Raw genomic sequence first — 14,314 nt, forward strand, 5'->3', positions numbered from 1 at the left:
GGAGACCCGCCTTTCCTGCCCGCGCCGCTTCAGGATTGGCCCTCCAGCTGGCCGCTCGGTCCGTCGCGGGAGCTCATTGGGCCGTTCGGCTGTCTTTCGGGAAGTTCAAGCGTGGGAGGAGCCGCGCAGACCCAGGGCCGCCGCGGCGGCGGACTACGGATTGGACGTGGCTGGAGGGGGCGGGGCCTCACCGATGTGGGCGGAGTCCGAGGGGGACGTGGGGGAGAGGGGCGGGGCGTGGGGACGCGGAGGCTGCGCGGTTCCCGCCCCCTTCCCCAGGCATCCCGGGCTACCGCGTCGTCCACGGGCTTCCAGGCAACCCTGACTCCCACGCAAACCCGGAAATGTCTATATTTCTAGTGTGCCGAGACTTTTTTCATAAGTAAATGTGAAATTTTGTCTCTTCGGCTTTTTCTGCGCGTTTTTCTTCATTAGTGTGTTAGGATGGTGAATCACACTGATTTCCAGACGTTAAGCTAGCCTTGCATACGCAGGATGAACCCCCCGTACCGTGATGCTGCACCCTCTTACACCCTTGGTATCCACTGCTGGCTTCGGTCCGCCAATGCTTCGTCCAGGGTTTTTCCATCTGGGTTCGCAAAGGGCATTATAGTCCGCAGACAGACCACAGTCGGAGCCGCGAGACAAACTCTAACACAAGTTTGACGTTTTTAACAACGAAGTTTAAGTCATACAAAATGTCATCTCCCTGCACCGATTACAGTAGGTAATAACAAGAAAAAACCCACCTTTAAATAACCCTGAACAAAAAGTAAGTTACTAGGAAAATTATACAAAGTATTTTGAACTGAATAGAAATAAATCAGAGTCCACGGGAGGCAGCCACAGCAGCACAGAGGAAAAGCTAGGACTTTCATGCACTCATGTTAGAAAAGAATAAATGCCTCCAATAACCACCTGAGCTCCTACCCTAAAGGAGAAATGAACACCATGCAGAAAGAGCAGAAACCAATGACGCACAAAACAGAAAAGCTGTAGAAAAATAAAACCAGAAGCTAGTTCTTTGAAAAGATCAATGATGTTCATGAACTTCTAATCAGACTAACCAAGAAAAAGAGGAAAAAACTGTGAATATCACAAACTACAGATCCTACAGAAATTAAAAGGACAATTTGACAACTTTCATAATATGGACTGATTTCTTAAAAGACACGTTACTGAAATTCACAAAGCGTGTAATCCAAAGAGTCTGTATCTACTCAAGAAATGGAATTTTGTTAAAAACGCTGCAATTAAGAAAATCACAGAACCATTGAGTTCTGCTGGGGGCAGCTTCCAAACGCTGTGGGGCGGAAGGGTGCCTGTCCCCGAGTCGAGAACAGACGCCCCGAGTGTGCGTGTGTGCCCTTCCACCGTGACACCGACACACGCACCAGGAGCGGCTCTGGGAGGCGACGGGGTTTATTCCGGGAGAGGGAGGAGCCTGGCTCCGAGGGCGCCCCGCACAGCCTGCTGCACTCGGCCAGTCCCCACGGAGGGAGCTGCTGTGGGTCACCCCAGGGACTGGCCGAGGGCCACTCTGCAGAGGGAGGTTCTGAGCTCAAAACCCAAGATCCAGGCAGTGACCCCAAATCCCCACAAAACCCCTGGTTTCCCTGCTCCCCAGGGCGAGGCAGGCTGGGGTTTCCTCCAGGGGCCCCCAGGGCTTGCCCCCTGCCCGCCCGCCCACTGCCAAGGCCAAACAGCCGGCCCCTGGGGGAACGGGGGTGCGGGGAGACTGAGGTAGCCCTAGGGCCTTCCCCTCTGGGTCCGCACCCAGACAGCAGCTGCAGGGCGAGTGCCGACCGGAGCCTGGTGTGCAGTCAGGCCGCCCCCTCCCCTCCGGTACGGGCCCCCCAGGGTTAGAGGAGCTGGGCCCAGTCTGTGCCCTTCGGGCACCGGGCGGCTCAGTGCGGGTCGGTCAGCGCTCCATCGCCGGGCCTCCCCTCCTGCCCTGTCCCCCCAGGGAGGCCACGGGGTGCCCTCTGCCCCTCTGAGGGGCCTGACGGTGTCTGCAGATGGCGTGTGGTCAGACCAGAACGCCGAGAGGCTGGAAACCCAGCAGCCCAGGGCGCGCCGGCCACCGGTCTGAACCAGAGACGAACTCCTGATTCTGCCCAGAACCGGCCACGCTTGGTGCATCCTGCCCTCCCTGCGAGCTTCCTCCCCCCCACCCCGGCCACCACGCCCACCACGCCCCCGAGGGGCAGTCACGGCTCTGGCCAGTCCGTGGGCTCCTCCTAGCGTTCCAGGATGGCGCGTCCACGCGGAGCTCCCCAGGCCGGGCGGCTCCCTGCACCCAGGCCTTGGAGGGGGGGGAGAGGCCGACCCCAGACACCCGGGCCTGAGCACACCCCACTGTGTCAGACAGAGTGGGATCGCGGGGTCCCGGGAGTCACAGGACAGGGACGCCAGGCCCGCACGCTCACGGGTTTAAGAACGCAAACGCCGACGGCTCTGAGCCGGGCTGCTCCTGGGCTGCCGCCCTCGGTGCCAACGTCCACGGGGCGTGGGCGGGCTCCTCCTCGGCGGGCCCTGCCTCCGCCAGGCAGGGGCGGGCCACCAGCTCCATGCCGGCAAACAGGGAGCCACGGCTGTCCCTGGCCACGGGGCTCCACAGGCAGCCGCCGGGGCCCGGGCCGAGCTCCGGTGCTCCGTGCGGGGTGTCCGCACCTGCTGGGCCCCACTCAGACCCGGCCCCCTGGGGTTTGGAACCTGCCAGTCTGGTCTCGACCTCCGGGGTGTCCCCAAGTGCTGGGAGGGGGCACTCGGCCAGGGGAGGAGGGGCTGTAGGGCCCTTGGGGGACAGCAGGGCTGAAGTCAGAGGCTGGAGAAACGCCTGGCCCCCCGAGAAAGGCACGGCGTCAGCCAGCAGGTCCGACGGGCCTGCGCAGGCGGCAGCGGGGCTGGGCTCCAGCAGGGGCCTCTGCGCAGGGCGGTGCTGGCGGCAGGAGGCTTCCAGGTGCCTCAGGATCTGGCCGGCGGGAGAAGAGGGGCCTTGTGAGGCGCAGAGGGTCCAGGGCCCTGCTGCTCAGGGCCGCGGCCTTGCACGGGGCCCCGAGCGGCTCGGACGCCAGGCCACACCGTGTGTGCCCACGGACGCCAGTGACCTGCCTCCCTCCCCACCCGCTGCCAGTGACCGGTCTCACCGCCGCCGCCGCCCCTGCTGCACGAGGAGCCCGGGCAGGAGAGGCAGCCCCGAGAGAACAAGTGTGCCCGCTCCCTCGCCCTTCAGGGAGACCCCCGGGGGCCCGTGGTGATGTGTGCTCCTGTGCGCGGCCACACTGCTGCCCCGGCGCCCTGACGAAGGGTGACTCAGGGGCCAGCGCCCAAGGGTCCGCACTTCCAGTGACCGCACAGGAAAGGGGCAGAGGCTGAGGGACGCCGACGGGCAATGGCGGCGTGGGGCCCGGCTGTGGGGAGAGAGTCCAGGCGGCCTCCGCACAGCCCGGGCACACGCACGGAGGGGGCGCCGGGCGGGGGCACAGCTTCTGCCCTGAAGGAGCTGCGGGTCTGGGAGCCGCGCACAGCCCCGGGAACCGTGGGTGCCACAAGGTGGGAAAGAGCAGAAAAGCCATCCAAGCAGTCAAAGAGAGCTTCCTGCAGGAAGCTGCATGTGAGTGGAAGCCTGTGGGAGGGGAAGTGGTCTGCAGGGCACGGCTGCTAGGCAGCAGTGGGGGCCCCGAGGGCAGGGCCGTCCGGGCGTTACGGAAGGACAGAGGCCAGGGGAGCCTGTCTGGAGGAGACCGGAGGGACGGGGTGTCCCCCCCCGCTCCTCTGGGCCCCGGCTGCTGCCCACCTTGGCAGCCTTGTTGGTCACGGACCCGGGGCAGCCCGCGCTGAGCTCCTGCAGGCACGGCCGGGCGAGGAGCAGGATGTGCTCCTGGGGCAGCAGGTCCGTGCGCCCCAGCGAGGCAATGGCGCTCAGGGCTCTCTGTGGGCCAACGGGGGCGGGGTCAGCAGGCTCCGCCCCAGAGGGCCGGAGTCCCCAGTGTCCCCTGGGCTCACCCCCTCCCACCCGTCCCCCGGGCAGCCCCCGGCAGGAGGTCCATGGGGCCGCCGCGCTCAGGGCGCCCTCACCATCTGCACGTGCTCACTGGTCCCGGCCAGGCGGCGGGTCAGCAGCTCCAACACGGCCTCGCAGTTGAGCAGCCCGCACCTGCGGGAAGGGGGCACCTGGGCAGGGCGGGCGGCGGGGCCCTGCCCTCCGTGGGCGGGGGGCGCGGGGCAGCGGCAGGTGGGGGCGGGGTGCCGGCCGGGGCTCACTCTTTGACGAAGCATTGCGCCTCCTCCTGGCTCAGGAAGTCGCGTGGCCCCTGCGTCACCGCCTGGACCAGCCTCAGCTCCTGCTGGCAGTCACTCAGGGCCGCGGCCTCGACCCTGCCGGGGCACAGCGGGTCAGGGCAGGCGGAGGGCCCCCCCCCCCAGACCGTGCCCCGGTAGGAGGGGGCCCAGGAGGAGCGCTCGCTCACCTCTCGGCCAGGTCGCTGGGCGCCCGGCTGGCCCCCGAGGGGCTGTCGCTGCCCGACCGACTGCCCGAGTCCGAGGCCTTGCTCCGGCCGCTGTCCTGGGAAGAGCTCCGAGAGCCCAGGCCACCGCCCTGCTCGTCCCAGCCCCCGCCGGCCTGCCCAGGCCGGTGCCTCACAGCTGGAAGAGACGCAGGGACTGCAGGAGAGACCCAGGAAGAACCAGGGCGGGGGCCTGGTCCCGAGATGCGGACAGGGCAGCCGCCTGGGCTCCGGCTCCAGAAATGGGACGAGGAGCCAGGGCAGGGCGGGCGCGGCCCCACGCGGGGGTCAGGGTGGAGCTGCCCGCCGGCCTCTGAGGAGCGGGGACCGCAGGGGCGCCCACCTCCCCACCCCGGGCCGCTCACGCGGCGCAGCTGACAGCAGGTCCGGGCACAGTGCCGGGCGCAGGGGCGGCACCAGTCTGCACTGCATGAGGCCGCCCCCGAGGCCACCGGGCGGTGCGGGGCACGGAGGGTGGGCTGCCGTCTTGCCCCCCCCCCCGCCCCGCCCAGAGCTGGAACCTGGGTCCTTACTGGTGGAGGGACCTTGTCACGCGCTCCACCTGCCCCAGCCAAGGTCAGGAAGGAGCCCCTGGGGGGGAAAGCCAGCCCCCCAAGAAAGGGGCCCCCCAGATACCTCGGGCCCCGGGGAGCGCATTCCCAGGAGTGAGCTGGCCGTGGCCGGCGGAAGGCGGCACAGCAGGCTGGTAGGCATCACCCCGCAGCGGGGGCCCCTGGGTGCCGGGGCCCTCGGGCCCGGGGCGCACAGCGTTGGCTACCACCTCTGCGGCCTTCTGGATGGTGGAGAGGAAGGCTTCTCCGGCAGAGCCTGCGCCAGAGGAACAGGGACATGGCCTGGCCCCAGGCTTGTCCCCCCACATGCCCCCAGGTCGTGGGGGCCACAGCTGCTCCCTGCTCAGGGCCCAGGGTACCCGCTGTCGTAGCAGAGCAGAGGCCTCCTGGCGGGGACTAGGGCCCTTCCAGAAGCTTCCCACGAGCTCCCCTCAGGGTACCTGCAGGCCCGCCGGAGCCCACGGCCGAGCCCGGGCCACCTGGGACCAAGGGGCCCCCCTCGGACTCCCCCTCAGTGGCCACTCGGGGGCAGCCCCTGGCCAGGCCGGGCTGGGGCTCCCCTCTGGGAGCGCCCTGCGGGTAACCATGCTGCCCTGGAGGCAGACCCCTCCAGCAGGCAGGGCTCCCGCAGCGGTGGGCCCCCCATGTGCCCCCAGCAGCCTGGCGGGCCGCGTCCGAGGGTCACCGCCGGACCGGCCTGCCCTTGGGCACCTCTGTCCCAGCCAACCCGGCCCCCGCCCCACCCGGAGCCCACGCGGCACTCACCGGTGCGGCCCTGGTCCTGGCTGTAGCCGAAACCCTGGAGGGTGCTCAGGGGCCTGGACTGGGCGCCCATGCCTGCAGGGGGGACAGGGTCACCCTGCTGCCCGGGGGTGGGAGCCGCCCCCCGCCCCGGGGACCCTGTGTGGGCTGAACCAGGCTGCCTACCTGCGGGAGGCAGGGCCCCGGGGGCCTGGGGGGCAGGAGCGGGGGCCGGGCTGTCCGAGAACAAGGCGCTCCCCAGGTCCTAGACAAGGGGGTGGGGGGTGCTCAGTGCAGCCGCAGGCCCGGCTGCACCCCTTCCCGCCCTGCCCTGCCCCAGGGGCCACACTCGGGCTCTGGTCGCACAGCAGGAGCGCGGCTGGGGCCCCGGGCTCACCTGGGCGGCCGCCCGCACTTTCTGGTACAAGCTGTTCCCGTGGAGTGGGTCCGGGGGCCCCGTGAACACTGCAGGTGGGCAGGTAGGTGGGGCTGGGTCACTCCCCAGTCGCAGTCCCGTTCCCTCCACCCCGACACCCCCGCTGGGGCGCGCCTGCAGAACCGCAGGCACAGCCTCGAGTCCCCTGGGCAACGCCCCCTCCTGGTCCAAGTCCCTGCCGCCACCCCCAGGCCTGGGGAGGCCCCGAGTCCCCGGGTCCCAGAGCACCTCTGCTCCTGGGACAAAGCCCAGGGAGTCCCAGACCCCGCCTCCTCCAGCACCCCCCGCCCCACGCCTGCAGCCCCTCGGCCCCCCGCCCCACGCCTGCAGCAGCCAGACCTCCAGAACGTCACCATGGCAACTCCCCACCCCACTGCCATCTGCTACCTAACTGCCCTTTTGACGTACTCCGTCCAGAGGTGACAGGAATGGGGTCTTGTCCACCTCAAACCCCTCCAAAAGTCCCCGAGGATTTGAGGATACAGCCCAATAACCCCACGGTCCTCATCTCGGCCTGGAAGGCCCCCAGGGCCCCGCCCCAGCTGGACGGGCCAGCTGCTCCCCAGGGCACTGCAGGGGCCTCACTCGGCAGCCCCCCCGCCCCGCAGACTCAGTGTGCATGGGAGCACGGGCGCCCATCCCCTCCTCGCCGGCGCCCCTCACTCCCCGCCCTCGGGTGTCAGCCCCACCCGGGCGGCCCCCCCTCCTCCCCGTCTGCAGACGGCGGCCCCGTCTCCCGCCAAGGCTGCCGCCGGAAGCTGAGCAGCGAGTGGATGGCGAGCCCTCCCTGCTGTCCCGTGTGGCTCCCACCTTCCCCGCGGGGCCCAGGACGTGAGCTGCAGGGGGCCGGCGCCGGATGTCAGACTCTCGGCCTCTCCCGTGCTGGGGCACGGCCATCTGCTCAGCGTGTCTGTCCCACCCCCTGGCGGCAGGGACAGGCCCACACACCCCTCTGGGTGCCGTTGCCCTGGCAGCTGTGGGCACCACACGGGGGCCTCGGGGGACAGCTGGAGGACTCTGGGTGCCAACAGAGACCCAGCACGGTCGGCTGCGGGCCTCCGAGAAGCGGGGTGGGCGGGGGTGCGGGCAGCCTCGCTGAGCTGCCCTCTCGGCCCAGGGCCCCCCTCCCACGGCCCTTCCGACAGCAAAGGTTTCTGCGTCCCCGTCTCAGGCCCCGGGAGCCGCTCCGCGGGGAGCCGGCCCTGGCAGGGGAGGGCTGGGCGCTCACCGAGCACCCACTGTGCGCGGGCCGGGCCCTGGGACAGGCGGGCAGGAGGGTCGGCCTGCACGGGCCCAGCAGGACCCGGGCGGTGCAGTCGGCGGCAGCACGGCGAGCGCGGAGGCCGAGGGAGGCCCTGGAGGACTCAGAGCAGGGACGCAGCTTGGGGACGCTGGACGAGGGGGGCCCACCGCAGGGGGGGGGCCGGGGCGTCAGATGCTGACACCAGGGAGCCCAGAGCGGAGCGTGGGCGAGGGTGGTCCCGGGGGCGGGGGCCAAACTGGGACTGGGGGACTCGGCTGAAACCTTCCCCGGCCCCGCCCCCGCCCCAGGACCGCGCACCGCTTCCGGGCCGCACCTGAGGCCTCCTGGATGTAGGCGGGGTTGCGCTTCAGGGTGAGCAGGAAGGAGGGGGAGCCGTGACCGCACAGGTGGAGCAAGATCTTCAGCACCTGGGGGGGGGGGGCAGGCACGTGGGCAGCGCCAGGCCCAGAGGGCGCCGCGGCTGCCTCCCTCCACTCCCGCCTCACCACCCACGGGCGTGCACTCAGCCCCGACGGGACCCCGGGGTGGGGTGGGGGTCCGCGGGGGCGGCTCCCAGCCTCACCTTCAGCTTCACGCGCCCGGAGCCGCCGTGCAGACGGCTCAGGAGGTACTCCAGCAGGCACTGGCTGCTGCCCGGGGACTCGTGGGAGATTTCTGGGAGGCACTCGGGTTAGGGAAGGAGCGGCTGGCCGTGGCCTCCCCTCACCGACCCCCTCGGGGCGCCCCCCCAGCCCAGGCCGTGGTTTCGGGAGCGTGGGTGGCCCCACGTCATCAGGCGTGTGGCCTTCAGACCCGCCCACACCGGGGTACCCCGGTCAAGAGCCACGGGTCCCCAGCATCGGGGCCCGGGGGCCTGCGTGGGGACACGGGAAGGATACTGGCGATCTCCTCGAACAGGTAGCCTGGGCACGGCGCGTCATCGTCTGACGTCCCCTTCAGGAGGACCGGGAGCTGGAAGGCAGCGAGAGCCCTGCCTGTGAGTGGCCCCTGTGCCCAGGGGTGAGCCCGCGGCCACCAAAGGGGCCAGCTGTCCCCAAGGGGCTGTCGGAGCCCTCGCTCTCGGGGCTCCTGGAGGCTCTGGTCTCCACGCATCTCGCAGTCGGCGCGCCGCCTGGTCAGGGCCGCTGGGGAGGACGGCGACAGCCGGCAGGAGCCTCCCTTCTGGGAGGCCACGGTGACCAGCCACCCTGCTTCGGTCGGGACACGACTCGGCCCCCCGGCCTCTGTGCTGATAGGCGGACAAGACAACTTCGAGGCACCGGTACTACACCTGCCTGTCAGCTGGCCAAAACAAAAAAGCAGGGCGTGGGCCCTTTTCTGCCCAGGGGGCCGGAAAGGGCCCACCTTTCTGGAGCACCGGCCAGCAATGTGACAGAAGCCCTAGGCCTGCCCCCAGCCCCAGCCAACTGGTGGGAACAGGCCCCACAGCCACAAGCCACCCGGGGAACAACGGTGCCTGTCTGCGCTTGTTCATGACACGGCACAGACGCCCTCACGCCACCCGCTGGCTGGTCACCCCGAGCGCAGAAACCGGAGCCTGCGTTTTGGGGTGAGCCTCGGCGGGAGACGGGGCACGAGGCCTCAGGGACACTCAGAACGAGGCAGGCCCCGGCCTTCAGCTTGAATGGCAGCGGTGGGGCGTCCCACGCACCTGACTGCCGCGCAAGGCCGTGTGCGCACACACCACGGACCCCACCCGCCCACCGAGACCCACGGGGAGCTGGCGTCTGTGGAGCCCTAGAACCCGTGGCAGGTGCGGGACCCTCAGCACTGAGAACTGGTGGGTCTTCTAGCAAGTGGGGAAGTCCTGTCCCCCTGAAACGCCCCCAAGGGAGCTCCTGGCTCCAGCAGGACGGACGTTCACTCTGGCCAGCACACCTGGCCACAGGCCCACCTTCCTCCCTTGGAGCATTTACTGGAAAGGGCTCCCAACGGCCAACACGGACCTCCCACAACTCTGGAGACCGCTCTTCGACAGGGAACCACCGGGAAGGCAGTCCCTGGGGGCGGGAGGACCCTGAGGTGGGTGCCTGGCAGCTGGCGGACACAGCCCGCCTGGTGGCACTCTGGTGGCACTCGCAGGCCCAGCCCCTCACCCTGTTTCAGGGGGCCCCACCCTTAGAAGCCCAGTGCTGTGCACGGATCGGAAGGGAGCTCGGGGCGTCCCCAGAGCCGCAACTGTTTCCCTGGCTTCCCAGACTGGTGCCCAGCTGTGTTCATGCTGCACGGGGTTCGCTACGGCTCTTTTTCTGCAAAGCTGCTTTAGACCAAGGGAGAAGAGAGAAACCAGCGCCCCTAGCTCTTTCCTGCTCTGGTTACGTTCGGGGACCTGAGTGTCCCCGGTGGACCTAACCCAGCGTTGTCCGGACCCGCCCCCGCCGCGTACACTGGGTGGGGTCCCCCAGCCTCCGCAGGGAGCGAAGGAGGAGAAGCTGGGAGGGTCACAGGGGGACAGGGGGGACACGGAGTCCGGGAGGACCGGAGCGCGGTGACCCCGGCCGGGCCGAGCAGGGATGGGGTGGCGGACGGCTGAGGCCCGGGGCGAGCCGGGGGAGGCGGCGCGCAGCGAGGTTGGGCGCCCGCACTCACCCGGTGCAGGAAGTTCAGACGGTCCCGCAGCAGCGGCGTGGCCGCCATGATGCCGGTCACCTTCCGGCCCCGCCCCGCTTCCGCCAGGCCCCAGGCCCTTCCAATCACCGCGTGGGTCTGGCCCCGCTGGCCAATCGCTAGCGTGGGGCGGGCCCTGAGGCCGACTTAGGTAAACAATGTGAGCCTGGACCAGTCCGAAGTCTCAGGTCAAAGACAGACAGCCTGCCAGCCAGTTGCAGGGCTCTTGCAGACGGCGATTCCGGAGAGGCGGAGACAAGGGCTGAATTCTGGCCAATTAGAAAGCGGAGAGAAGGTGATGGGCGGAGGACTCGACCTATCAAGGCGTTCAGTGTCGGAAGAGGACGGACCGAAGGTGGCGGCACCCACGGGTGCATGGAAGAGCCCCTCATGTCGGGGAACGGGGCGGTGTGGGGGCGCGTGCGAAGCCGCCTGCGCGCCTTCCCAGAGCGCCTGGCGGCCTGTGGGGCCGAGGTAAGAAGCCGTCAGGCGGGGCGGGGCCTGCGGGGCGGGGCGCGTGGCCGGGCGCTGACAGGGGCGGGGCTGGGGTCCCCCGGTGACCCTCTCCGCGCCGCCCCGACCCCAGGCCGCGGCCTACGGCAGGTGCGTGCAGGCGTCCACGGCCCCGGGTGGCCGCCTGAGGAAGGATCTCTGCGCGCAGGAGTTCGAGGCCCTGAGGAGCTGCTTCGCCGCCGCGGTACGTGGACGCCCCCGACCCCCACTTCCAGGCTCGGCACGTGCGAGGGACCCGCCGGCCCCGCTTCCCGCTTCCCTTCCCCTGGGTTCGTGTCGGGCGCCTGCTGGTGCTTCCGACGCTTCTCGCCGACCCACCCCCCCGCGCGACCGCGGAGCCTGTGTATCCGTCGGGTGGGGGCGCACCTGCGGCCGCTCCGCGAGGGCGGCGAAGCGGGTGGAGGAGCGTGCGGAAGCCCCCGCTGCGACTTGGCCACCGCGGCATTTGCCACCCACGCGTGTGTGCCGTGTGCGGCTTCAGCCGCAGGGGCGCCCAGCACCTACCGGGCTGCCGGGTACCCCACTGCCCGCGCGACAGCCCCACTTTGCAGCGGTTGAAAGGAGAACCCGTCCGCCGCGTAGGCCGGGTGGAGGGGCCTGAGTGGGAACAGTGTGTTCCTCTCCTGGTTCTGGATGGGGGGGGGGGGGCTGCCTGCAGGCATCCAACAGCGAGTCTCTTCTGCTTCTGAACCCCGCCCCCCCCCGTTTCCCGGTCCCCCACCCATCAATTCTGGTGGAAGTGGTCAGGCCCCGTGGGCGGGTGAAGCGTTAGTGTCACGCTTAAACACATTTGTGTCCTAAAGGGCGTGGAGGGCTGGGGTTGGGGGAGGCGTGTCGGGGCAGCCCCGCGCAGGGTCTCGGTGGGCCCAGGGCGGGCCCTGATGGCAGAGGCTGGCTCAGCGGCATTCCCAGGGCCTGACCCTCCAGAACCACCCGAGCGAACAGCCGAGAGGACGTGATGCCCGCGTGTCCTGCTCAGACGGTTCACGCACTCACGTCCCCGGGGCTCAGGGAACCCCCGGCACCTTCCTGGGGTTTTCAGATCGCTGGGGCGGGGCACGCCGGCCTCCCCGTGCCACCCCCAGGCGGCCCGTCACCGGTCTCAGACCCGTGCAGGCCGGCCGTCGGAGTGGCGCTTGTCCCTCAGACTTGCTCCTGCCTGTTGGTGGCCTCCGAGCCTTACAGCCCTTCCCAGGGGCCGGGCCGGGCCTCCCCGCACTCGGGGCCCCTGGGGTGAGGGGAAGGTCCGCCAGCCCCGCTGCACGGAGGTGCTCCTCTGCCCCTTTGGCGGTACCAGGGAGGGCCTGGTCCCCTGTGACTTACCGTCTGCTCCCCTGCCCCTGCCCCTGCCCACACACACGTCCCGCAGGCCCTGCCTCGGAGCCCCGTGCTGCCTCGGGGCCGCCCCTCACTGTAGGGGGTGGGGGCGGGAGTGGCCCTCTGAGTGGGCAGCACACAGATGAGCCCGTTCTGCCTGCAGCCCAGGCCGGCAGGGCTCCGTGCCGGCCGCGCCCTGTGAGCCCAGTGCCCGGGCACGCATGCCGGCATCTCTGCCCTCGGTGTCCCGTGTGGGAAGGGCCCCTGCACGGTGCACACGGCGCCTGATGCAGGGAGCGGGGGGCTCCCATCAGCCAGGCCCACACCCCGGCTTTCTGTAAGGTGTTTGCTGAAAGGGGCGTCAGGCGAGAGAGTTTTCTTTCTTTGGAGCCACATCGAACGTGGGAACCACCCACTAAGACAAAATGTTTTGTCTTTCAGGCCAAGAAGACCCTGGAGGGAGGCCGTTAGGACAGACGGAGGACTCAGCGCCCGGGGGGGGCGGTGGTGCTGATGGCCCCGAGGCCAAGCACCCGGACACCTGAGGCCCTGAGGGCTGGGAGGACGCCCGGTGGGGCGCGCCATGGACAGAGGGGCGGGGCCTGGCGCCCCGAGCACGAGGGTCTGGGCAGCGGACCCCTCGGGTCACGCGGAGCCCCCGTTCCGTGCGGGGCGTGCGCGGGGCTGGCCTCGCCCCAGAGAGCCTGACGGGGCGCGGGCTGTGGACGCACCGCCTGGGGACCCTCGCCCTCCCGTCTCCCCAATAAAGTGTCTTTGAGTCTCACGGAGCCTCGAGGCATGACCCCCCGCCCCCAGGACACACCGGAGGGAAAGGACCGCCCCCGCCCCCCCCCGCGCGGGGGAGGGGCCCGCCGCTGGAGGGGAAGGAGGGGTCTTCCGCAGAAGGTGGGGACAGCGAGGCTGCAGCTGCAAGAGCCGTGAGGCTGCAGGTCCCTTCCCACGTGGGGTTGCCCACCGCCCTTCCTCAGCCGCCAAGGGAGTCGGCCAAGTCCCTTCCGACCTGTCTGGTGCCAGGCAGGGCCCCCCGCCCGAGAAGAGTGCCCGGGGTCCCCCAGGACCTGCAACAGGCCCAGTCTGCGGTTCCTGAGCGCCACCTGCTGGGCACATGCCGCTGCTCCAGGAACCCCCCGCCGCCGGGGGGCGGGAGGTCACCCTGTCCTTGGGCCGCACCTGCCCTGGCATCCCTAAGCCCCAGGATTGAGGCCTGCACTTCCCTTTCCTCTGAAGACTCGGCTCCACAACTAGCCCGGTGTCCCCAGCAGTGAGGCCCCCAGGTCTGAGACGTGAGGGTCCCTCGGACGCAGGTCCCTGGCTGGCCCTGGCATGCGGGCAGTCTCCTGTCACAGCCACCACTGGAATGCAGGCCCAGACACCAGCAGAGTGACCCCTGACCCCTGCCAGGAGGGAGGGAGACACACAGACAGTCGGATGGCTGGAGGGAGCGGTGGGCCAGACCTGCCAGCTCACGCCCAGCGGGCACACTCAGCCTGAAGCTCGGACCCCCTCCTGCCCCTTCCCACAGTCCACGCCGACATCTCACAGCTCCTGGTGTCTCCACTGTGCGTACCGCCCCCCCCCCACCCAGCCTCCTCCCAGCTCAGGCGCCCCTCCTGCCATCCTTTGACTCCAACCCAGAGGGCGAGGGAAGCCGCCGCCCCCGCCCCCCCCAGGGCTACTGTGCGCTTGCTCCACTCACCGGCCAGGGGCACCCCCAGCACCAGCCTCAGCTCTCGGGGCCTCTGTGAGCAGTGCCCCGGCCCTGTACACCCCATGGGCCCTGTGCACCCCACCCAAATTTCCAGGGTTCAGGAGGAATCAGCTTGGCCTCCAGAAAGTTCCGTTTATTATTCATTTCTGCTTGGCAAGCTGCCTGGTACATAGAAATGACAATAAAAAGTAAAACCAGTGAGGCTGAGGCAGCGTGGTTCTCCTGGGCTGCAGCGCCCTCTCGGCGGGTCTGGGACCAGAGCACCCTCCCCACCACCCTGACAGGAGCCGGGTGCACGTGGGAGGCAGCGGCGAGGCCCTGGGTTCTCGTAGGACGGCTGCTGGGGGCCACCGTCATTATTTCTGCTCCGTGAAAGCACACAGGACACGGAACCCCCACAACCTGGCAGGTGGGTGTGCCCCAGCGCAGACGTGAGGGCCACTCCCACGCGCCCCAGGGGCAGCTCCCGGGACAAGTCTCGGTTTGCGCGGAGCCCCAGCCGTGCGCCCGGCGCGGGCCAGCGAGCCCCAGGCGGCGGCTCTGACTGCGCACAGGCCCCCAGGGCTGCCGGGCCTGGTCACAACTGTCAGCCGTGCGGAGTCTTCGCCGGCTGACCCACCTCAACCC

The 14,314-nt window shown here is 69.5% G+C and overlaps 2 protein-coding genes across 3 annotated transcripts; one reads left to right on the forward strand and one right to left on the reverse strand.

Moving 5' to 3' along the window:
- Positions 1 to 661: 661 nt before the first annotated feature.
- Positions 662 to 10,186, reverse strand: TEPSIN (TEPSIN adaptor related protein complex 4 accessory protein). 2 transcript variants are annotated; one of them, XM_045837519.1, is made up of 13 exons: positions 10,111 to 10,186; positions 8,400 to 8,472; positions 8,084 to 8,175; positions 7,835 to 7,928; positions 6,219 to 6,286; positions 6,008 to 6,086; positions 5,846 to 5,917; positions 5,145 to 5,336; positions 4,473 to 4,647; positions 4,267 to 4,380; positions 4,081 to 4,159; positions 3,800 to 3,934; positions 662 to 2,974 (listed from the first exon to the last, which is right to left on the reverse strand). In XM_045837519.1, exons 1-13 carry the CDS (start codon positions 10,156 to 10,158, stop codon positions 2,426 to 2,428), a joined length of 1,770 nt encoding a protein of 589 aa, XP_045693475.1. In that variant the 5' UTR covers positions 10,159 to 10,186; the 3' UTR covers positions 662 to 2,425. The 2 variants fall into 2 exon arrangements, with proteins under 2 accessions (XP_045693475.1, XP_045693474.1); XM_045837518.1 differs by having other exon boundaries at positions 4,473 to 4,665.
- Positions 10,187 to 10,442: 256 nt separating this feature from the next.
- NDUFAF8 (NADH:ubiquinone oxidoreductase complex assembly factor 8) lies at positions 10,443 to 12,746 on the forward strand. The gene is made up of 3 exons (XM_045836189.1): positions 10,443 to 10,602; positions 10,715 to 10,825; positions 12,400 to 12,746. The coding sequence occupies exons 1-3, from the start codon at positions 10,504 to 10,506 to the stop codon at positions 12,427 to 12,429; spliced, it is 240 nt and encodes a 79-aa protein (XP_045692145.1). The 5' UTR covers positions 10,443 to 10,503; the 3' UTR covers positions 12,430 to 12,746.
- The last annotated feature ends 1,568 nt before the right edge of the window (positions 12,747 to 14,314 follow it).

Source organism: Phyllostomus hastatus, unplaced genomic scaffold, assembly GCF_019186645.2.
Source record: "Phyllostomus hastatus isolate PE091 unplaced genomic scaffold, TTU_PhHast_1.1 phas_contig_210, whole genome shotgun sequence".
Lineage (NCBI taxonomy): Eukaryota > Metazoa > Chordata > Mammalia > Chiroptera > Phyllostomidae > Phyllostomus > Phyllostomus hastatus.